Genomic DNA, 24,376 nt, shown 5'->3' on the forward strand with positions numbered 1-24,376 from the left:
TTTCCATGTGTGAATGAATGAAGTCTGGACCAAAGGAGTCTATTAGTCACTATACTTTATGTCTTCCTTCTGTTCTGTCAACATAGCATGGAGAAAGCATGCGAGTGAAGTAACTATGGTGCCTGTAGACAGCTCTGAAAGCTGAGGAGGTTGAAATATATCCATGCCTTGCATTTTCATGGCACTTTTTTCATTTGCAGAATTTCTCCACACAAAAATACCATAGCTCTTAATCCCTGCTGTGATCTCTAGCATTGTTATCTGTGGTGAGTTTATGCATCAACAATAAACCATGTACTGGACACTGCAGAAAATGCACTTGCACTATGGAAGGAAACAACTAAAAAGCAGCAGGAATACAGCAGGACAGAGGCACAGGGATTCCTGGTCCCATTAAATCTCATTTTGGACACCATTTTGGAAAAGATGTTCATAGACAAATGTTAGTGTCCTTCAATAGATGCAACAAAATCCAGTTTTGGTTTCACTTTGTCTTGTGGACTTATTTAGTAGGAAAGTATGCAAGGAGTGAAAGACAACACCTCAAGCAATCATGAAAAAACCTGCACTCGTGATTTGCTCAGTAAATGTCTCTGAATAGTAAGTGAGTGGGAGGATTAAAGAGAAAGCCCATGTTCTTCATTGATAACAAGAGCTGCTATTCTGTAGGAAAGATGAGTACCGGTCATACAAAGTGGACTGAAGTGAGCCAGTGAAGATGTCAAAAGGAGGTGATTCTTTATGAAATGGGCTGACAACCTAGGAAACTCCTTGCCAGAGATGGTGGGGGTGAAAGAAGTCTGTGTGGGCTCAAAGCAGACTGGTCTGGTACTTGGAAGAGAGATCCTGCGATTACCTGCTAAGTACACAAGCCACATCATGTTAAGGTCTCTCCTGACTCATAAATACTCAGAAACCAGCAAAGCATTAGAGGGTAGTATTAAATGTTTTACTTTTCCTTAGGCTGCTTTTTATGGCCCTAATTAGGAGAACACCCCACAGATGGTCCAGGATAACCCTTGATCTGAACCAGTGGGGCTCTTCTTCCAGAGACAGGCAGCCACAGCTAATAATGGATGAAAAGAAACTACTCCAGAGGGTGCCATGTGTTGTACATTGCAATCCCAGAAGCTACTGAAAGACTACTGGAGAGACAACAAATCTCAAATAAGGGACCCAATTCCCAGTACACAGCTGTGTTTGTAAACCAGGATTCATTTATTCTCTCCCACTCTGAGCTTTCTGGGGCTTAAAATTATTAGCCCCCTGATTCCTGTTGTAATACAAGCCAGTTTTTGAGGGTCTAAGCTCCACTGGGAATTTTGGAGGTGAGGGAGTCTCAATTTCAGGAAAATGTAGAGGCAAGTCCATCTTCAGCTCCAAGCTTTATGCTCAGGGTGCATACAACAGGCTAGGGCTACAAGAATGGTGCTCCCAGGCAGGTTAAACCCTCCAGAATTTTTTTTTTTTTCAGGTGTGCAGCCAGGACAGACCAATTAGTTCAGCCAAATTAATTGACCAGAGATTCAGAGGCATAGACTATCATATAAAGAAATGGCATCACAGCATGCAATTAATACTGCCCTGTGACCTCCAAAAGATTGTTTGAAGGCTCATTTTAGAACTCTGTGGCTGTAGATTCAAGTTAAGGGCAGGGTTCCACAGATGTGATGGTTGATTTCTCTGTGGTGGATATTAAATTTGAGAGCTTACTGCAGCCTACTACTGTAACAGCTCCCCAGCTGTGGCGTCAAGCCAGGATCTGTTAGGAGATGCCTGCAGAAGACTGCTGACAAGTATGTTCAGAGGATATATAAAAAACCCTACCCAGAGAATAGTTTGTACCTTAGAGCATCCTCTTCAAGGAAGCACCCGTCAGGTCTAGTAAGCTGGGTCTGCAGGGGATCCCTGTGGAGAGGAACTTTGCTCTGAGGTCGCTCAGCTCCTCGTTTCTTCTCCAAGAAGCCCCAAAAAGGCTGACAGCAAAGAGCAATATTGTGACATGGAGGGGTTCTCAGTGGGAATCAGTCTGAGACCATTTGCCTGAGGAGCTCTTTGCAGTCAGAGCCAGAGACCAATGACTGCAATTGATCCTGGAGATAGGAGGGGATCAGTCTGCCAACTTCTGAATTATCCTGCAGCTCAACAGCTCCAGCTCTGAAAACATCAACTTAACATTATGCCCGTAGCCACCCTCATGTTATCCATGGGGATTAGAACAAAATCTTAAGGATTTTCTTCAGCAAGATCTGTATTTTGCCAACATATGATACATACAGTGTTTACACAAAGCTAAAGAAAACAAGATGCAGATTTGTTACTAATATCTGCAGTAAGAAAAGTTAAAGGCTAAGTTTTGGTCTTTCTGAAATAAAACATTGTTTTATTTAATGGGGAGAGGGGTAGGGAATGGAAGAACTTGTGCAACTAAAAAACACATTGCATTTTGAAAAACAATTCTAAAATATCCTATATGTTGCTCTCTAGAGAGAAGGAAGATAATTTTGGCTTACATTCTTACTAGCAGTCTGAAATGCAAGCTACCTAGTTCAAATAAAGCAAATGCTAGTTTTCCTGGATAATGTCAGTCCATTATCATCCTTTCTTTGTGAAGAAACATCTGAAGGTCTGGCATGAACACAATGACATCCAGAAGAGTCTATAAAGAGCTTTGAATATTAAAATAGGGCAAGGAACTGGGATCTGTACAAGACATCTGCCTAATGGATCTGCTAAGTGCACATGCAGCATCCACATGCACACATGTCCATGGCACCATACAGCTGTTTTCATCTTCTTTTCTACTTTCATTCAATCAGATCATCACAAGTTTTCTAGGAAACAAAGAAGACCCCAGTGTATATGACTGTGCAGAATGTGTCAGAACTGTGCAGAACTGGTGTCAGCCTGTACAGTGCAAACAACAGTACAGAAAGCTAAAGAAAAATAACCTTAACATTTCAAAGAGAAACAGTCTAGATACATAGAGCATAAGTTTAGCATGTTCCCAGCAAGCAATACCATCTCTTAAGCAAAGAGACACCTAAGGAATGGAAGGAACAAGCAGGGTTACCAAATCTGACATTTTGGAAGGGCAGGTAGCCTTTTGGTAGAGATTAGCTCAAAAGGGGTCTACAGAGAAGCTCTGCTTCTCACAGAATCACAGAATGGTCAGACTTGGAAGAGACCTCTGGAGATCATCTAGTCCAACTCCCCTGCTAGAGCAGGATCCCCTAGAGCACATCACACAGGAACATGTTCAGGTGGGTTTTGAATGTCTCCAGGGATGGAGATTCCATAACCTCTCTGGGCAGCTTGCTCCAGTGTTCTGTTACCCTCAGAGTAAAGAAGTATTATTTTTCATATTCAGATTAAACTTCCTGTGTGCCAGTTTGTGACCATTACCCCTTATTCTGTCATTCTCAGTCCCATGTACCATAGGTCAGGCAACTCTTGCCAGTTGTGCAAAGCCTGACACCACCAAGCACTAAAAGAGGGAATCAAGGGCAAGACCAAAGTGCTTGAACCTCACACTTGGGGAAAAAAAAATAAAAATTAAAAAAAAAAAATCTAGGAATAATGGATAATTTAAGCTTATTAGTGCTTTAGGCACAAATCATTTATTCAGTCTGGATAAGGCCTGCTTTACACCTGAAAAGAAAACTTTGCAAATAGTAACCAGACACAGAATGATGCTGTTATTGCTGTGGGGATGTTTAGAAACAGTTGACATGCAAGAGTATTTTACATGTGAAAACTATACAGAAGCAATCAGTCTGGCAGATATTTAGCCTGTGTGAGCTAATATTTTTTCCTATGCTTTCTGTGAACATACAGACTCAATGCAAAAGGCCAACCTCCTCACAGCCAGCAGTAGCATTGAGAACAAAAAGGGATCTTCCTTTCATCTAGATCAAAAGAAGATGTCTGGGCTTACCTGAAACACCCTTTCTACAACTCAAAGGGTGTAGATGTCCTCCAGTTGACATAGTTGCCCAGGGAGCTCACACTGATGCTCACTGTGAGATACTGAAGCTGGTTATTGCAGGATCAAAACTGAAAGTTTCTCGCTGCCTTCCTAAAAATTGTGTGCTACTCAGGCCCATTCTGCTCCTAAGAAATAGGATTAAGGACATCTACTTGAAAATAGGACACAGCAAGAAAAGCCGAGGAGATGTCCCAGCCAACAAGACAGGACCAAAATGGGTTGGGTACCTGGAGACATATAATTTCCTCCTCCCAGTGATTGCCTTTTCCCTGAACCATGGCCTGGCTGAAGCTCTCTGCACAGCAACCAAGAATGGAAATGAACATGAACATTTTCACCCTGTTCTGAGCTACTTTAGCTAAACTGCCAGAGGAGCTGTAGCCTTCTGCTACCACGACAGGGCCACCCAGGGCACTTCAGGACTGGCCATGTCATGGCACAGACCTTACCAAATACTTCCAGCCTGGATGTCCTCGTGCTGTAATGAGCTCTACTGGAGTCCTGGTCCCTGACCAGCCCTGAATCTTTCTCCTAAGGCTGAAGCAGCAAATAGCTGTTATGTTAAAAGTATCTGTTTCACACAGCACCAAGCTTGTGCAAGGCCAAAAAAAGTATGGTAGCTACAAGGAATATACATATAGTCTACACCAAAAGGCTTTTTAAAAATTATTATTCCTTTTTTGTTGTTGTGGTTGTTTTGTTTTTCTTGGTTTATGGGTTGGGTTTTTTTGTTGCCTTCAAGCCATGAAAAAATTCTGGAACAAATGCACATTCTATAAACACCTGGAAAATAACAAGTCACAGCAACAGCTGCTTCATGTGCTTTGTGTAGCAGCAAGGACAAGTAGCCCGTATGGATTTGTCAAGGATAAATTGTGTTGAACTGATCTAATCTCCACTTTCAACAAACTAACAGGCTTTGAGAAGAAAGGAAAAGAAGCTGTCACTAATCTCACTGTTACTCAGGTTTTCAAATATTGTTGCACATGGCGTTCTCCTCAGCAAGCTGCAGCAGCTGAGACACTGTCTAGGTGAGACAATGATCAATTGAGTGCAAAGGTGGTTTGATAACATACCAGAAAAGTGGTGCTTTCTCAGTGTGGATGGATGTAGAAAGCAGAGTTCTGCCAGCTCTGGTCTGGATCCAGTCCTGGCATGTGTTTTCATTAATGGATTGGATGATATAAAAGAGAGTATGGTTATTAAATTTTCAGATGGCATAAAAATTGGAGGCATTGTCAGCACAGGAGGATAGGGGATGAATTCAGAATGATTTTGAAGAATTGTGTAACTTGTCTGGGGTGGGATGGGGGAAAATGAAAATCAGCAGGGGAAAGTGCAAGGTTACGAACTGCAGCTTATACAAATGCACCAATATCAAAGTTTGCCAACAGCAGCTCTGTAGCAAAGTGTGGTATTGAAGCAGACGACAAGCTGAGTTGCTTGTGGAAAAAAAGGGACATCACCACCATAAAAGAGTGAACAAATGGGGATGTAACTCTCAAGATAGGCACGACAAAGGCTTCAAATGCCACATTGTATCCAGTTTTGAATGTGACTGTTCAGAAAAGATGTTTAGTAGTCCAGAGGAGAGAAGCTATATCAGAGATGTGGAAAACATGCCCAGAGCAAAAAGACTGACTGGCTCTGTGCTTGTTTAACAATTACAGAATCACACAGAATCTTAGGGGTTGGGAGGGACCTGGAAAGATCATCTAGTCCAGCCCCCCTGCCAGAGCAGGATCACCCAGAGCACATCACACAGGAACATGTCCAGGTGGGTTTGGAATGTCTCCAGAAAAGGAGACTCCACAGCCTCTCTGGGCAGCCTGTCCCAGGGCTCTGTCACTCTCACAGGAAAGAAGGTTTTTCTGATCTTTGCGGGGAACTTCCTGTGTTCCAGTTTGCACCCATTGCCACTTGTCCTATCACTGGATATCACTGAAAAAGGCCTGGCTCTGTCCTCCTGACACTCATCCTTAACAATTCTCATAAGAAGTTCTTCAGTAAGTTTTACATATGTGAAAGGCTTGTTGCAAACAGGAAAAGAATAACCTGTTTTGAAATTTGCATTACAGGAAGCAGTTCAGTCTGAACTTATCAACAGTGAGACTTGAAAAGTACTGGAAGAATTTCTCTTTAGACATAATTTTGAGCTAGTGGACTAATGCCAGCTAAACAAATAGTTTTCATGTGAAAGTAAGTGCATCCTACTGAGTGAAAATCCTCATAAAGTTCATGCACCAAATGACTAGATACCCTTGGGAGTCTCAGCAGCAGTGACCTCCAGGTTGGCTTTGTCAAATGCTATAGTCTGGAAAAGAAAAATGAGTTTGAATTAAAAAAAAAATCAGTGTGGGATTCTCCATATGGCCTTTGCTCATTGCACCAGTCTCTTCTAGTAGCACTTTGTGCTGCCTGAACAGTTAAAGAAAAGTTTGTTTCAATGAGATTGGAAATGCCAATGGATTTTATACATTTCATTGAGGTAGTAGAGAAATAAAGAGCTTCTTGACAACCACTGAGATCTTTGATAAATATGAGGAATACATGGCTTGGAGGTATAACTTATTAAAACACCGTATAATACCTGCTCCTTGGTTCTGGCAGTGCAGGTGTAAGAGCAGGAGCAAGCTGGGCAAGAGTGCGTGCAGTTGCCCTCTTGTATTTGCCTTCCCAAAGAGCAGAGGTGGCAGGCAGAGGCAGCTGGGAGCCCTTGGTGCATTCAGCACGTGGCTGCGTCTGAAGAGGACAGAGGGTGAGACTGTGCGGGGATGCTGGGAAGGGCTGGGCTGGGTGTCCAGGGGGTATCAGGAGAAGGAGGTGCCTCCGCAGGGTGGGGGGATTGGCAGCTGTGAGGAAAGACAGAGGTGGGGGGGCAGGGACCAGGGCCAGAGGGCTAAGGGCTGTGCTGGCCCCAGGCTGAGTGGGAACCCTCAGGACATGCAGTAGTACCCGTCAAGAGCTCTGGCCACCAGGCTAAGGAGGGCTGGCCCTGCTCACCCCCTGGATGGGAGACCAAGTGGGCTGGTACCAGCAGCTCCAGCCTGGCTCACTCCCTGGATGCCTGTCATTGCTGGGAGCAAGAAGCCAAGAAGAAGGGCCGGCCCCACTCATCCCCTGCGTGGCAGACACCAAGTGGGCTGGCCCCAGAAACCTCTGCAAGTGAAGAAAATAAAAACTAAACCTTATTTGCTTTTTCGGTATTTACCTATTTTTTAGAAACAAGGTCATCAATCTACACACATTTTGAAGAGCAAGACAAAGCAAAGGTCTTCAGTAGCTGAGAGGAGCTCAAAGCTTTTCCCTAGGACGCCAAGATCCATAGCAAGCTCCCAGCCATCTTGTTATGTAGACAACATGGTGCTGCACCAGCCATCTGAAATAGCTTCATGGTTCATGGCCTGAACTCTCAGTCCAGTCAGTAAATCATTCTGTTTATGGCTTAGAGTGCGCTTTTTTTTTTCTAGATATGCTACTTTAACTTTCTCTGCAATGTGATGTGTTTTATTATATGGCACTTGCTCATCATAGATTGCTTCGTTTGCTGGGATGTTACTATGTCTTAAGTGTAGGAAAACATCCTCTGTTGAATCTTGTGCCTCTGACAGTTACATGCAATCAATGTTAATGAAAACCATTGATCCCACAAATTCATTTTAGACCTCAGCCTCTTGCACTGACTCAGTGTTGTATAACCAGAAAATCATCATTTTTGTAGTCACACATTCAAGTTCTGAGATGAGGGTGCAGAATACAGAGGAAGACAGAAAGACAGGTGGCATTGGGGTCTTCTCAGCTATCAGGAGCAGTGGCTTCTCTCTATGATGACATCCTTTTGGATGGATACCCTCCTACACTAGTGAACACATAGAAAAACATCTGGGATCAGATCTCCAACGACTGCATGTCTAGAAGGTAGCACTCTCAGATACCAAGTATGTTTGTTTGTATTATAGTTAGCATACCAGCTGCAGCCTTCTTGATTTCTGTAAAGGAGCCTACAAGGAAGCTGGGCAGGGACTTTTTATAAGGGTATGGAGCAATAGGACAAGGGGTAATGGCTTTAAATTGTAATTAGGGGAGATTTAGGTTAGACATTAGGAGGAGATTCTTTAGTGTGAGGGTGGTGAGACAATGGAACAGGTTGCCTAGGGAAGCTGTGGCTGCTCCATCCCTGGGAGTGTTGAAGGGCAGGTTGGATGGGGCTTGGAGCAACTTGGTCCAGTGGGAGGTGTCCCTGCCCATGCAGGGGGGTTGGAAGCAGATGGTCTTTAAGGTCCCTTACAACCCAAACCCAAACCATTATGTGATTCTGTGTAAGTTTTGTTTCCTTTGATGTCTACTAATTTATAACATATTTGATTGATCAACCACAAGACTTTTCAAAAAAGTTTTTCTGGGAAAACTGGTGGGTGTTTCTTAACTCCACTCAAGGTGAATGGAGAACCAGTCTTCCAGTTGTTCACCTGGAAATCTGGTGGCAACTCCAAAAGGCATGAGGAGAACAGCAACTGCCACTCTGTTATTGGTTTGCCAACTCAAGACACTCCACCACCGAACATGAGAGCCCTCTGATCAACACTCCTGGCTTGGTGCCTTTCAATTCTTTAAGCATTGCTCATAGCCACTGAAAACTAAAAAGCTCAAGTTCAGGGAGAGGCAAATTGAGGGAGAAATAAGTACATTCTGGGATCTAATATTTTAGATTTATGGTAGCCAGAGATTGTAGCCGTATACTTTAAAGACAGAAGGAGCCTTTGTAACTTTCACTTCTTATAAAAAAAGGTGGAGTGTTACAGTCATACCTTCAGGTGAGCTAGACTCTGAGTTTTACAGACTACAAGTGGTGGAGAATCTGTCATATCCTCAGATGAACTCTCCAGGATTGAAAATACGCAGCTTATCTGTAGTCAGAACTTGTGTGGCTTGAGCTACCAGCCTGTGAATGTTATGCACTCGTATGTTAAATTAAAGAGCCCTCTGCCCTTATATATAGTATTCTCCTGAATTTCTATTTGGACTTTTTTTTTTTTTTTTTTTCCCTCACTGCTTTTACATTTAATTACTGTTCTGCTGCAAGAGTTCAGATTTTCCAAATGAAATTTTAGAGGACAATGCTGTTCTCCTCTGCCAGGCTGTGTGCAGTACAGTGTGGGGTGAAGGGAGAAGCATGCCCAGCTCCCCTCAATCCTGAATGTCAGCTTGAACAATTCCCTCCTCTCCCTCACCTCCCTCACCCCCCAAGGATGGAGGGTCTTTTTTATTTATTATGTTTGTAGGTCTTTTTTATTTATTTTTTTTTGTGCCAGGGGACTACATCATAGCAGTTTGCCATTATCTGGTATTAATGCTCAAACTTTTAATGAGCACAGGCAAAGAAGGATGCTTAGTAACAATACAGATAGTACAAAAAACACCAGATAAGCAGTTTGAGATTACATTTTAATGCTACCTTAATGACAACACCAAGATGTAGAAATTGTTCTGTGTAACTCTGCCACTAACACTGGTGCCAGAATTCTGCAGCACGTATGTACCATTGGGGTTTCCATTTAGGGAAGTGTGATTTTGGAAGCAATCAGGACAAGGGGAGACAAAGAAGTGACAGGCAGCACAGCATCAAGACAGAATTTCTTCTAGCTGAATAACATATTCAGCCTGCTCAAGCTGGTATGATCATAGTGCCCTCGCTTGTGTGAATTTCTCAGAATTTCTCTTGATCACAACAGACTGGGGCATTGCAGCAAGGGTTTTGACACTATTTATTAAATATTATGTTTTCTTGCATGCTTTAACTCTCTTTCTAGCTCCATTCACTCCCAGGAACGACAGGTAAATTTTTAGCAGATACCATCAGGCTTCAGAAATTATGTTTGTGGTTTATAGAAGTGGACTAGTGAAACTGAGCTTGTGATACCTGGTCAGCCAAAACCAAAAGTGAAAGCTCCGAGATGCTGTAAACTCTCCAGACAAGTTGAAGTCATCTTGCCTTTTGGGAATCACTGGCCAAGAAGCACAAGAGAAAGGCAGCCAAAATTGGAAATGTCTCCTCTACCCCAAACTCTGTGCAATGTAGAAGAAAAACAGTGAGGTAGGATCTGAAGAGTTTGACATGGGATATGAGAGATTGTCCCTCTTACAACTTGTTGAAGATGATGTCCTGGAAGGATTTGGTGTGTTAGACACAAGCCTCTACAAAAAGACCACAGTCGCTAAAATGTCATTCCTGCACGTGTCCCAAAAGAGGGGAATAACCTTGTCTTCACATGTGCCTTGATGCTTGCATCCTATATTGGACAAGATCTGGAAAGGCAGGATGACTGCACAAACAGCAGGAGGAATGGGGAAATAAGACAGCAACCCTGTTTCAGTCCAGAGAATGGATCAATGGCAGAAACAGGAACAACCCCCCCTTCCTTCAATGTCTTTAATGTTGCCACCTTGAAAATACCCTCTGTCTGACCTAGCACCAGCTTCAGGAGCTACTTTACACGTAGTCGCTTTTCATGCTACAAATATCCTCTTAAAAACAACTATGTGAAAGGCTTCCGATTCATTGTGCTGCTCCTTCACCTCTCATTCTCCAGTGTGTGTCCAAGGCACCACAGTCCCTTTACTCCTTTCTTTCCTATGTCACACATTTCAGAAATAATCAGTTTCAGGAAAACTGAACAAACTGGTGTGACGTTATTGCATGCCCATCCTTGCCTTGCATTGATCTATGTGTTACATACCACTCTGATACAGAATCTGGTTACTGTTCCACCAGAAAGTGATGGCTGGTTTGAAAGCCTCACAGAGGTCGGGGGCAGAGCAGTGTAAAAATCAGGTTATGCCAAGAATACCTGGAGCTGTGCTTTTGTCACCCAGTAAAATTTCAGCATGGATTCAGATCTCTTATTCCCCTTGGGCTGATCTTTGTAACGAAGAGAAGAAAAAAAAACTGAACAGGAGACTTAATGGTCTGTGTATCAATGTCTCAAGTCCTTTCTCTCTCCTGTTCTCTGTGAACCCTGCAAGAACACATTTAGCTCCCAGAAGGTCTGACTCAGCCCTTCTTCTTTCCAGGAAAGACACAAAGCTGCAGCTTTCTGCATGTTGCCCAAAGGAAAAATGGGAAACAAGGGAGACAGGGGGTAAAGAAAAGCATTTATAAGGGAAGGAGAGGTTTTTGATGAGAAAATAATGAGACACAAAGATAATGTCAGAAGGAGTAGCCACAGAGAAAACACTTACAAAGAACAAAGCTAAGGAGAGGTGAAAGGAAAATGTTGATCAGAGGGGAGGGGCAAGAGAGGGCAAAAGTAAACAGAAAGGAGTCTCAGCAATTCCATAATGTAACAGTGATGAGGCCTTTTATGATTATAGACAGGAATTCTCAGAAATGTACTCTTGCAGGAAGTTTGCATACTCTTATTTTAATATCTCTGATGACTTTTCCAGCCTTGGTAGAAGTGGAACCCTTTTACTAGTGCTGCATGCTCTAAAACTGGGATCCCTCTGTGCATCATCAAGCTCCATGGAGTAGCATGGCTGGTGTCTGCTCATCAGCTGTAGGTCCATGCTGCCTCCAGAGAGTGTGACAGCCCTGTGCTGAAACTACTCTTCAGAAGAAGCAGGGTGAGAAATACACTATGTCCTGCCAAAGCAATGAAGACATCACTCGCATGGTACCTTGTGGTACATGGACACAGGTTGGTTCTTATCGAGAGCCAGACAGAAACCTGAGCTGATTCTACCTCTGTGTTAGGTGTAAAATGCCATAGAAAATACAGAGATTCTAGGCTACTGAAGCAAAGCCAAATTCACAAGACAGTATTGCTTTTAACACTTCCAGAAATTTCAGCCTGCATCTGCTCCAAGTCTAGGCTCCGGCACCGACCCAGTCTGTAAACAAACAGTGTGCATTGCTATTTACATACCACCCGTTGTTCACCTGACTCTGTCCTCTCAGACTGGCTGTTGTCCATTTTCTCACACTGGATATTTGTCTGCAATGTTTCTTGAGATAGGTCTACACAATTATAAATAACAAAAAGGTTACAGTTGTCCTCAAGTGAAATTTGGAAAGGTGTACACAACCATTCGATACTAACCACAGAAAAAAAAAAAAGACTGCCAGAGAGATGACATTACAGCAGAGAGGAAGCTTTTGAGCTCCACAGAGTGATTCAATCAGACTTTTCCATCTGAAACACATTTTGCTTGTGCAGTTGATTTGCACGGAATAAATCCACCTCTGTCATTTCAAAAGAATTGACACCAACTGTCCAGTCTCTCTAAGTCCTATGAAATGACGAGAAATAGTCTCTGATTTCTTCAGGGCCCCTGCTGCAGACTTCAGGGGGAGGATTTTCCAGTGGATTCCCTTCAAAGTTGCATGAACAATAATTGTATCCCCAGTCCAGGTTCACCAGCTCCCCAAACCTTGCTGGAAGGGACTGTAGATGGTTGTTTCCCAACCAAAGTGTGCGCAGATTCCTTAGAAGACAGACATCCTCAGGCAGGCTCTCCAGTGAGTTGAAGAGCAATAGCAATGTTTCCAGTTTCTCCAGCTGCCGAATGCTGGAGGGGATTGTGCCTATTTTGTTGTCACTCACATCTAGGAAGGTGAGGCTCCTCAGCTGGCAGAGGGGTGCAGGCACTTCGGTGAGGCTATTGTTGGCCAGGTGGAGGCTGTGCAGCCTTTGAAGTGCCCCCATTTCTGGGGGCAGCGAGCTCAGGCTGTTGTTGCTCAGAGTGAGCCTCTCCAGCTGACTCAAAGTGCCAATTTCGGCAGGGATCTTCTTCAAGTTGTTGGAGTCCAGGTAGAGGCAGGTTAGGTTCCTGAGGTGGCCGATCTCTGGGGGCAGCAGCTCCATCCGGTACCTCAGGCAGCTTTCTCGTTCTGGGCTCATCTCCAGGATCTGCAGCTGGTCCAAGCCAAAGACCTGTGCAGGAACTGATGCCAGCTCTCTGCCTGAGATCTTGAGCTTCTTCTTCCCTTCATACATTGGATCATGCTCTGTGAGGTACCTCCAGAGCTGATCAGGGCCTGCAGAGGCACATCTGAAGGAGGCGGCTGCGTCCATTGACCCACCAGAACCGTGGCTGCTTGAACCGAGACAGTGGCTGGAGATTTGTTGTGTGCTCCACAGACAACCTCTGAGGTTCCTGGTGGATTGAGGCCCTCTGTCGGCCTTCCTCTGAGCCAGGCACGTTACCAACACACATGCAGAGTGTTTGGGTTGCTTGGATACCTCCCACTGAGTAAACACTTGGCATTCTCACCTGATTAGGTGTTTCTCTTCCAGCTCTGCCGCCCACACAAGCTCAGCTCACCAGGCTTTGACGTGGCCTCTTGTGATTGCAGCTGATGAGCTGGTGGCAAATATCTGTCAATGCTGAAAGTGAAACAGCAGTGCTGGGCCTGTGCTTTTCAGCAGATTGGTTTGAATCTTTCTTTGTCTGCAGCCCTCTTCTTCTGGGAACATCCAGGGGGCTGTTGTCTGAGGAATTCATATTGGTTGGTCCCAAGGGATTGCAATGGAAGCAGTAATGCTGGATAGATAAAATGGGAGAAGATAAAGTACATGGTAAAGAAGACAAGAAGAAGACAGACTTGTATCATAGCTGGTGGCCTGGGAGCTAGGAAGGATGAACAGGTCCTGCCCTCAGGTTGGCTGGTGCCTTTAACATTCAGCAAGCACAATAAAGAATCAGTTTTGAAATCTGGAAGTCCTCCTCCCTCCTGCTGAGCACATGAACCACAGAGATACAGTCTATTCTTGTGCTGTACTTTCCCTGGCATATTTAAAAGCAATTTTTTATTCCTCACTGGCATAGCTTTTGTAGAAGAGATTAAGAATGCCAGGTTTATCCCAAGCCACTCAGCACAGAATATGATGAGGAGAGGAGGGTATTTTTCTGGAAGGAGAAAATGGTGAGTTTGGAGCCTCAGGCCAAGAGAGCCCCCCTCCTTGAATTCATCCTCTAATCCTTAAGGCTTTCAGATGAAAAGTGCCTAGGACAACTATTTCAAATGCTTTTCAAGGAAAGAGATCTCCACAGCATCCCACAGACTCCTATAGGTAGAAGACAATGTGTTAGAGGTAAGGTCTAAGCAGATCTACCAGATCAGGTTTTGTGAAAGGGGAGCACATCAGCTTTGCTTTCCCACCCTGCTCAGTTCTGATCTCCTCAGCCTCCTTGTGCTGAGTTTGCAGGGAGCTTGTCTCCCAGTGACAGGGCTGTGTGTGACTACACAAATGGGTGGCAAGTGCTGGGAGTCCTTTACCCAGACCATGCTGACAAGAGGATTGTCAGCATCTCAACTTACCTTTGGAGTCTTCTGGATTTCAATTAGATTTCACCCTGAAATACGGATTTTTGGGTCTGTTACATACCAGCTGTTACCTTGAGTGGGATCCAGAGTGCAAATACCATAACCCTATTGAAACCAAGCCCTGAATTTCCTCCAGTTTTATTTTCAGCATCTGTAAGAGAAAATTGTATCACTTGCCTAGTACCCAGAAGTGCTGTGAGGCTGCTTTGTCATTACATACTCCTGGGATGCTGGTGGCTGGAGACAGGCCTGCTGGGCTTCCTGAAAGGGAGTGCAGAAGGTGTTGAGCTGGGGCTGTCACAGCTGAGCACACAACAGTGTGAGCAGATCTTGGAGATGCTGGAAGTGGTTACTCCTGTTCTTTAAGGTCACCATTAATGACAATGGGATCTGAAGGCTATGCTAGCTTCATTAAGGAAGGGTGGACATTTTACATGAAAAAGATCCACTAGAACTCGAGAAATTCTAGTAGTTGTTGACAAGAATGGGTACAATAACTTGGACATATATGTACACCTGAGATGAATACAGAAGCCAAGGAAAAGTGAAATTTTCACTTTCAAGAGAGAGTTGCTTACCAGAAATGACAGACCTCATGATTAACCATGACAATAAGACTCAAACTTAAACTCAGTTCCCATCAAGGAAGTGCTGAATAAGTTATTGCAATGAGAGTCATTTCAGACCTGGACAAAAGCCACCCCCCACATTACTAAGGGGAAAAATACATTTCTAAGAACACATAGTCAAATACGTCTGTCCTGTGAAATAAACTGAACTGCTGTGTGTGCTGCCTTCTGCTTAAATATGCTTTCCTCTTCAAGTCAAAACTCGAGTCTTTCGGACAGCATACCATGCAGAGCCAGAGCCATGCTCAGAAAGTGATGTTGGGTGCTGGTCTCTTGTTGAACTTCTTCACACCTGGGTTTGACCCTGGGTTTTCCTTTGCCAAGGTGGCAGGTTCTTCTCTGCTCCATCTTGCAGGAAATCCTTCTGATGCTGATCACTGGCCCATCAGGCATGTCAGAGTATGATTAAAGTCCCTCTGTCAAATTCTTCTCTTGTGCTTTCTACATAAGGTTCATGGTCCAAAAAGTAAAATAGTAAGAAAGAGCCCGTACTTTCACCATATGATCCCTCTAGAGACCCAGCAGGATATTCTCATTCTCAATTCAGATAAACTCCAACAAGAGTACTGCCAGCATCGATATTAAGCTATGCAAGGTATCCATCATGTCTTCATGCTCTTCTAATCAGTTGCTCCTGTTTCACAAGTCAGAAGGCAAAAATCTTAATTTGTGACTTCAGTTTAATTCAGATTGATGAACTAGATTGATCAACTTCACTATTTACAAAGATATGTGAACAGAAGTCCAGACTCTGATGGCCCCTTATTACCTTAAGGACCTCAGAGAGGTGCTGAAATTGGGACATAGGAGGCAAGTGGGTGGCTGATGCAGAGACTCTTCCTCCAGCAGCACTGGCTCTGCAGAGACAGCAGCAAGGAGGACTCCTTGTGGTCTCTGCTGGATGCTCACCACTATGCAAGGCTGCAGATCAGGGCCAGAACCTGCCTTCATCCCCAGGCTGGCTCTGTCCTTGTGCTCCCCATGCCACAGAGCACTGCACCCTCAGCAGTGTTGGACTCCCTCAGGGAGGCTGAAAGATGTGGTAGTGGATTATTTTCAGTCTGTGTTGTTACTGAGTTAGTGTAGTTATTTTAAGAAATTTTTCCTGTTGTTCCCTGGCACAAGAACAGCACAGGTTCATGCCAAAGCCTTGTTTCTCTCCGAGTTTTCTGGCTGCTGGTCACATAGCACCCAACATCTCATCATCTGTAACACATACATCCCCACACCAGTTCAGTAGGAAAGTGAGTGAGTGCCCCCTTAAACATAACCATATGACATCATTTAACATGCTGTATAGTCTCCTTTAGGGTTATCCACTGTAGATCTGGAAAGACACCTCTAGGTCCTACACTACATCTACATCTGCCAGTTCCCTGTCGGTGTCTCTGGTACCCAAGACATTGTTGGACTGTCATATCTGGCTCCAGAGACTTCCAAAATGCAATTTGTAGCGAGGCAGAGCTTGGCCAGTTTCCATATTAGAAGACTGAGCCATCAGTAAACTTTTTCTTTTTTTAAAAAAATAAATAAATTCAATTATTTTCTTTTAATTGCCCAGAATGTAAAAGCCATGCTCATTTCCCAGACAGTTTTCTGGTCGGAGAACAGAATTAGGTCTAGCTACTACAGCATTTTTATTGTTTCTCTGAAAAGAAACACACATTTGGTTTAGTCCTGAACAGAGTAGTCTTGTTTTGACTGCATATCTCCAAACAAACATGTAGAACAGAGTTCAGCCTTACACAGTTTGATTGTCCCATATTAAAAACCAGAGGTGGTAGAAGGACAGCAAAGGAAAGCATCACAAGGCTGTACTAAGACTCACTCACAAGTGGCAAAGAGGGAAAATAATCCATTCCCTGACACAGCTTCAAAGCAGCAGCTAATTCAAAAGAGTTTAGAAAACAAGTATAAATTCTTAAATAATTTAATACATAGAAATATTTCCCCCTAATGATACTGTTGTTTTATTTTTAAATGTATTTATTTGACAGACAAAACATGTAATGGGATAATGGTCTGTTGGCTATAATTGCAATAACTTACACACTTTCAAATAAAATAAATAAATAAAAAACAACAACCCACGGCAATGTCATCAAGGCCATGTGTCATTAGCACATTTTTAAGATATAAATAATACATTGTCTGGCTTTCTAATGCAATTTTAACAGTATAACCTCTCTGACCACAGGACCAGCCAAAAAATAAATCCAAGGAAAATATCCGTGTATTCATGGGTTTAAACCTCAGACTCATTAAATAGACTTTATGGTGATGTACCAACCACTGTGTTGCAGAGACAGGAACACTGAGAAGCAAAAGCTACAGCACTCCCTTATCCAAGAGCAGTTAGGAGAGAGACCATCAGCACTGCCTGTGCCCCACCTGCCACCTCCTGCCTGCATGGTCACCTTGCAAGATGCTGCTTGTCACCTTCCAGCACACACCATCACCTGCTCAGGCACAGAGGCATCTGCATTTTCTGGAGGGCAGCTTCTGACCATGCCCAGGGCTGTACTTGTAAGTTTCCTGTCTGACCAGATGGCAGAACTAGTTTAGAAAATAACCTCAGGTCACCTTTCCAAAGACTGCAAATACAGACAGAAAGACTGAGGCAAAAGCTGCTGTAGTTTTTTGGTGTTTGAGCTTGCAGGTCAGAAATCCTGCAAATACACACCCCTTTCTTACCTTTTATTGTACATTGTTTTTTAGGCTTGCCTCTGTAAGAGGTGGCAGCTATAAAAACCTCCCTTTGATGGCTATACCCAGAGAAGCAGGATGGGTCTGGATCTGGGTCTGCAGCATGTGTCTCAGACTCCTCTCACTAGCAACAGATGATCCTTGGTAAATGCCTTTTAACTGGCTGGAGAGAAAATGAGATTAGAGACAAAGCAGGGAAATGGCACCCACTGAATTCAGGGCACAGAGACAGTCTGGGGTGTCTCCAGGAACAGAATGAACAGACAACCATATGCTAAGGAATACGCTGGAGCAAAGGGAATTAGGATGCAGCCCCTTTTCTGGGTGGCAAATTTGCACAGCCATAGTCTGTGACTGACCCAGACAGATCTTTTATTTGCTATTAAAGATACAGGCCTGTCCCTCATGTTCCTAACATAGACTCTTGGAAATGGCTACACCAGACATTGAAATGAAAAAGGTGATAACCTTAGGTCTTCTTCAACTAGATCCCACTGCACTGCCTCACAGGGGTGGCAGCCCCTGAAATCTCTTTAACAAAACACTGTCATGTATCTACCCTTCATATGATGCACTGGAGTGCACTACATCAATGCCATGCATGGCACATGCAGACACACATGACAAGAGCTAAATGTCACATTAACATGGTCCAGTTAACATGAATGACCTTTGTCAAATTTGACCATTGCCATCACATTCCTTCAGAACGATGGCCATGTGGAGAAGGATCGATTGCTTAGGAAACCTGGTCTGCCTTGCCACTGGGGGGGTGAAATCTCAGTCAGCCTGGACTGCTATATCCAACGTGACCAACATTCTTGCTGAATACTGAAACACAGCCAGCTGACCTAAGATGCAGCACAGTAACAGACGTACTAGTGAGAGTTACTTAACAGTGGTAAGCTTCTCACTTGTGGTGTTTTCCCTTTGATTGGTCTTTCCAGAGCAAGAAACACAGTCAAATCAAATCAAAGAGTTTATTTGCATAGGAAATAGCAAAAATAGCACCACTGAGAGATACACAGTAAAGACTTCGTTTAACCCTGGCATGTGAACATGTTATTTAATTTCATTTTTCAGTAAAGCAGAGGCAAATTTTATCCATTACTGGTTGAAAAAGGCTCCACGGCTGGCAAATGGTTACGTCTGGGCTTTAGCCTCAGGGTCTGATCCTGGAGTGGTTGCAGACACCTGTGACATCTGCTTAGCTTAAGCAGCTTGGAAGCACCATGCAATGTGGTTGACATGCCAGCAGGGCAGAGTGTCTCATTTCCATCTCCAAAAGACCTGATGAGATCTCCAAACCCATTCAGCACTTAGAGCCTGTGTCAGGTTCAATGCTCCGACTTCTCGATACGAACTGCTTTGTGCAGAGGAGTTTTGAAAATGCAGCAGCTTTGTTGAATGGCACACAGGTCCAAGGCCTTACCACCTCTCAGACCTGCACCTTAGTGACTGGGATTGTCTTGGTCAGAGGGTTAAACTTACAAATTACCTATTGTGAAGCTCTTTTCAGACTCCACCCCATCTTTCTCTTTGCATTCTCTGGTTGATTTTTGCAATTATCTGGTAGAGAAAAAGGGACAGTGTCTGCCTTTTTGCTTTCACCATCACACACAATTTCCTACAGGTTTCTGAACATCTCTTTGCTCTGACCCTTTATCAGAGACTAACCTCCTCCTAGACCAGCCTGCAACTTCTCAGCTACCCTCTAAAACATGACCTTGCCAAGTTATAGTCATAGGGGACCATCCAAAACAGTGAAGTTGGGTCTTATTTGGCTCCCTGAGATTTTGGGGTGAAACAGTAGCAGGGAGCTGTGTGTGCACTGACAATGAAAAGGGGATTTGGCAGCCCTGAGCTAGCAGAGGACAGTATGTCTTTTTGCAGAGGCATCTCTCTGACAGAAGGAAGATAAGCTCCATCTGGTGGGACTAATCCCACACTGAAGCTCTTGCACAGGGAGCAATAAGGAGGTTTAGATCATCTCTGCAGTCTCTTCAGGTGTTACTGTGAGATCCCACGTGGTCCCATAAAAAGTATTTCATATAGCATACAGATTCACTTATAAAAACATTAAATTTAGCAGGGATCTTCTGGGAAACACACACTGGATGTTCATAACTGTCTGTCCAATGTGAGTTGAATGTACTGGAGACCTCTTCCCCACCTTTGGCGTGGCTTTGCCTTTCTTCTCTCCAAGTGGATGGCAGATAGCACCAACAATCCTGCAATCAGCCTGTGTTTCACAGGTAATGCCCCCGGCTGCACAGTGCAGGATTTGATTTCAACCTCAAGGGTGAAGGAGAAGGCTTTGGAAAGAATTAACCAAGTAACAGACACAAATTTTGGCATCGGAATGGTTTTGTATGAACAGCTACACAATGCATTGATATCATATGCTCTTCAAAAGAGATAAACCCCCTTATTTTTAATGTTTTAATATGCCCTGATGTTAGAGAAAACAAAAACAAATTCACATATCACATCAAAGATAATAATAATAATAATTATAACTCATAAAAATAATCTGACCGACCGGCAGCATTTGTTGGCTTTAGAAGACCTCCCACAAAAGAAACACAGTTGAAGACATCTGAGAGCCCTTTGCAGGCATGGTGGATTCAAGTTTTAAAAACAAGTCTGGGGATACTCCCTGCATGCTAGGGCCCTTTGACATTGGCAGGTCTGGCAGCCAGGCTTGCATAGTAAGCACACTGAGCAGGATCACATCGACCACTGGCTCCTGGAGGTCCCTGTGGACCCATGAGACCAGGCACCCCAGCTTCACCTTGAGGGCCAGGTGGTCCTGGCATCCCATCTTTGGCATAGCCAGGCTCCCCTGGGAGGCCTAAAATAAAAACAAAACGCCTTTGGTGAGACACACCTCCAGGGAGCAGCACTCAGCAGTGTAACATCACAGAAGATGTCTTTGCTGCCAAACTGGGAGAAGGTTTCCCATAGTTTCCTTCCCCAGCAAAGCAGGGTGAAGGCAAAACTGATCAATGGCTCCTAATTTCAGATTAGAAACAAAATGCATTTGCTGACACATGAGCTGTATGCCTGAGGATATGACCTTTCATCTACCTGGAACTCTGGGTTTAGCTTGGTCACAACAAGATTTTGGCAAGGACAGATATGACACTTCACTGTGTAACTAGTAATTAAAGCTTCACTTTGGTTTTGTCCCAAAGGTCAGTTAACCTAGCTGAGATGGATCATTATACCTGGCAATCAGGCTGAGGAAACAAAGGTGGCCAGATATAATGTATTTCTTCCATTTGGGCCACTTTCCACAGAAACTGTGTGTGCTGGATTTATGTTATTCTGATTGTCTGTCTAACATGGGAGAGACCTGTGTCCTTCTCATGTTTCTGGGTGATGTGTTTTATGGGGTGTTCTGAATAAACACACCTGGAATTCCTGGAGGACCTATTTCCCCTCGCTGGCCAATGCCTGTGTCTCCTTTCTCACCCTTTGCTCCTCTTTCTCCTGTAGAGAGGGAAAGAAAAACAATGAACCGACAAGTATGATCTACAGAGCTAAAGAACACAACCATACATCTTCCATCCACACTGTAGCAAATATATTTGCTAAAAATAGTACCTAATTGTGGCCAACCCTCTGGCATGAGATGTTAAGTGGGAATGAAGACTCATTCAACTCCAGCTCTGGACAGAGGTAGAACAAACCAGCAATTGATGGTTCCGTTCAACACCTCTGGTTCAACAGACTGAGGCTGTTCCTACACATGAGTTCTGAGGACTAGATGCTACCAACAGGAAAGGTGGACACCAAAGGGTGATGGACACATCACTTTATTTGATTTACCAAGCAAACCAAGTTTCACTCACCTTTGGGACCAATCGGTCCAGGTGGCCCTTCAGACCCAATTTGTCCAGGCCGGCCAGGCTCTCCTGGGGGGCCAGTTCTTCCTGGGAGTCCTTCCTTCCCAGGGGGACCAGGAGGTCCTGGTCTGCCATGGGATGCTTTTACATGTGCAGGCTGTATCTGAGCCAGGAGATAGTCTAACTTTGCTGTGAAGAGAAGGAAATGAGTTTGTTAGACTAGAGGGTCAGCATTCCAAGACACGGAGACCCAGAACGAGCAGCCCATTAAAGTCCAGGTGTTGTCACAGATCAATTTTTCAGGGCCACCCCTTTGTTGTCTCCATTAAATCCTTCCACATAAGCCATGACAGTGCCTCCCTGGCCATCTCTAAATTATTTTAATCTCATTCTTCTAAACTCCTCCTAAGTTTCATATTGAACCCTAAACACTTCTGTCATCCTTTGCTCCTTGATCACCAAGGATCTGAGATGTCATTTCCTTGAGCTGTGCATCTGGTGGATCTTTGTCAAACTGGAATAACTGTTTCTCAGAAAAGAACAGCCCATTTCTACTCTGCAACATGGAGTGAGATACTACATGGCTTCTCTGTGAGGACAAAGCCTCCTTTTCTTGCTCTGGAGTGTTACACATATGGAGTTAAAGCTGAGGTAACCATCTCTGGCTGTGAAGTCAGAAACTGTAACTAAGGCAGCTCCCCGTGTGTGCACATTTCCCAGTTTCCAAACAGACACACTGCTTGCCTCTTCCAGATTCAGACCCTGAGCAGCCTTGAGAGCTCTTAAGACATACTCAGCATCACAGAAACATCTCACAGAAATGAGGGAGGAGGGTTTTCTACCTTCTTTGATCTGAAATCTTGAATGCTTCTGGATTGGCATGGAATCTGAGAGTGTGTAAATAAAAACCTTCAAGTTAATCACTCCACTGAATCATGATCTTTAGCCTCAGGAAAATCCCTGTAGCTACATTTCAGCTAGTCCAAGAGCTCTGTGAGGAGAAGCACTGCAGCTCAGCATTCCACTGTAGATGGGGTGGGTGGTGGTGTGCAACTCATGTACTTTGAGACAAGCAGCAGTCCACATCCACTCCACACCCCCTTCCAGTACTCAATGGTATCACATATTACAGACAGAAATCAGGAACATTTCTCCTCCAGCTAGGACCTCAAAAGCAAGTTTACTTTCTACTCTGATTGCTGTTCTGCTTTAGGATAGGAAGGCTCTAGAGAGCGACCTGGACAGGCTGCATCAATGGGCCAGCTGTTTGAGGTTCAACAAGGACAAGTATCAGGACCTGCACTTGGGTCACAACAACCCCAGGCAATGCTACAGGCTGGGGTAAGAGTGGCTGGAGCTGCCCAGAGGAAAAGGACCTGGAGGTGCTGGTTGACAGCCAGCTGAACATGAGCTAGCAGTGTGCCCAGGTGACCAAGAAGGCCAACAGCATCCTGGCTTGTATAAGAAATAGCATGGCCAGCAGGACTAGGGAAGGGATTGTCCCCCTGTGCTCAGCACCAGTGAGTCCTGTGTGCAGTTCTGGGCCCCTCACTGCAGGAAAGACATTGAAGGGCTGGAGATTGTCCAGAGAAGGGCAACAAAGCTGGAGAAGGGTCTACAGAACAAGCCTTATAAGGAGCATCTGAGGGAATTGGGGGTGTTTAGCCTGGTGCAAGGAAGGCTGAGGGGAGACCTTCCTGCTCTCCCCCATTTACCTCAAAGGAGGTTGTAGCAAGGTGGGTGTTGGTCTCTTCTCCAAAGTAAGAAGTGATAGGACAGAAGAAATGGCCTCAAGTTGCGGCAGGGGAAGTTTAGATTGGATATTAGGAAAAATTCCTTTACTGAAACCATAAGGTGATTAGCAGAGGCAAAGGCCTTGGGCTGAAGAAAGAAGAAAGCCCCTGTACTATGGGTGGGAACATTAGTCCTGGGAAACTGTAAAGCTTGCTGAGCATAATTCATTTTATGTGCTCCTCTTTCCAGGTAGGTTTGTTGCAGTGTTGCTTTCCATAAGCAGGAGAGATTCAGGTGCCAGTTACAGTGCACAGCTATGGAAAGTACCTTTCATACTCTCAGATATACCTACTGGCTTCCTAGAGCTGATTACTTACCATCTAACTGCTTGGCTAACTCCTCTTGGATGAGTCTTCTCAAAGTCTCTAGGGATGGGGGTTCCCCCTAGAAAGTAATGATCACAGTAATAACAAGACATAATAATCCCAGCCAGGGGTTGTGCAAACAAAACTCTCCACAAATGGTTTTGTCACCCACTGCACACACAGGCTGCAATGAGTGTCTGAAAGAAGAATGTAAAAGGACTCAACACATCCCCAATTCCTAAGCTGCTGCAAGCCATGGGCTCAACAGTGCAAGCAGGGAGCCTGGTGACAGGACATGATTCTTCCTCTGTCCCTGTCTCCTTCCTACAGAAAATCTCTCTCCTATACAATCGTAGGAGAAGTAGTAGAAATTACATCAGGAGACACTGTCTGCTGCACTAGACCATAGTGGAGACCCTACCTCCTTCCTTCTTCACAGCAGAGAGCCTCCCTCCTACCTCTGCCTGCTTCCTTGCAGAGAGAAGCACATGTGTTCCCAGGGAATCCAGACTTGCTATAATCACTCATGCTGGATGAACTGCCTGCTGACAGGCCTCATCTTGGGGAAAGGAATTCCATTCCTCCACACAAGTACAAAAAATATTTTTGGGGGGGGTTTCAGCCCCATCAGCCAGATAGGGCTCCCTGGCTGTGGTCCCCTACCCAACCTCCAAGAGATGGCAACCTTCATCCCCTCTCTCTTGCAGCAATGCTGTTGAACAGCTGTAATAGCTGTCACAGCTCAAAGCTGTGTGAACAACTCTGGGTGATCCAAC

General features: G+C 44.4%; 2 protein-coding genes across 2 annotated transcripts in view; both read right to left on the bottom strand.

Annotated features, from left to right (window-relative positions):
* Nucleotides 1-12,229: 12,229 nt before the first annotated feature.
* Nucleotides 12,230-13,062, bottom strand: LOC127380828 (leucine-rich repeat-containing protein 40-like). The gene has a single exon (XM_051610310.1). It carries the CDS (start codon nucleotides 13,060-13,062, stop codon nucleotides 12,271-12,273), a length of 792 nt encoding a protein of 263 aa, XP_051466270.1. The 3' UTR covers nucleotides 12,230-12,270.
* Nucleotides 13,063-18,662: 5,600 nt separating this feature from the next.
* COL22A1 (collagen type XXII alpha 1 chain) overlaps nucleotides 18,663-24,376 on the bottom strand; it is a 218,528-nt gene continuing 212,814 nt past the window's right edge. The window contains exons 62-65 of the mRNA XM_051612195.1: nucleotides 23,613-23,679; nucleotides 21,508-21,690; nucleotides 21,068-21,145; nucleotides 18,663-20,504 (exon numbers count right to left, since the gene is read on the bottom strand). Coding sequence (XP_051468155.1) covers nucleotides 20,317-20,504; nucleotides 21,068-21,145; nucleotides 21,508-21,690; nucleotides 23,613-23,679 — 516 coding nt within the window. The 3' untranslated portion in view covers nucleotides 18,663-20,316. The remainder of the gene's footprint in view (nucleotides 20,505-21,067; nucleotides 21,146-21,507; nucleotides 21,691-23,612; nucleotides 23,680-24,376) is intronic.

Source organism: Apus apus, chromosome 2 (assembly GCF_020740795.1).
Source record: "Apus apus isolate bApuApu2 chromosome 2, bApuApu2.pri.cur, whole genome shotgun sequence".
NCBI classification, from domain to species: domain Eukaryota; kingdom Metazoa; phylum Chordata; class Aves; order Apodiformes; family Apodidae; genus Apus; species Apus apus.

What these genes read in the sequence shown, in the direction of transcription:
- LOC127380828 (XM_051610310.1), bottom strand. Translation starts at nt 13,062, where the DNA reads ATGGACGCAGCCGCCTCCTTCAGATGTGCCTCTGCAGGCCCTGATCAG.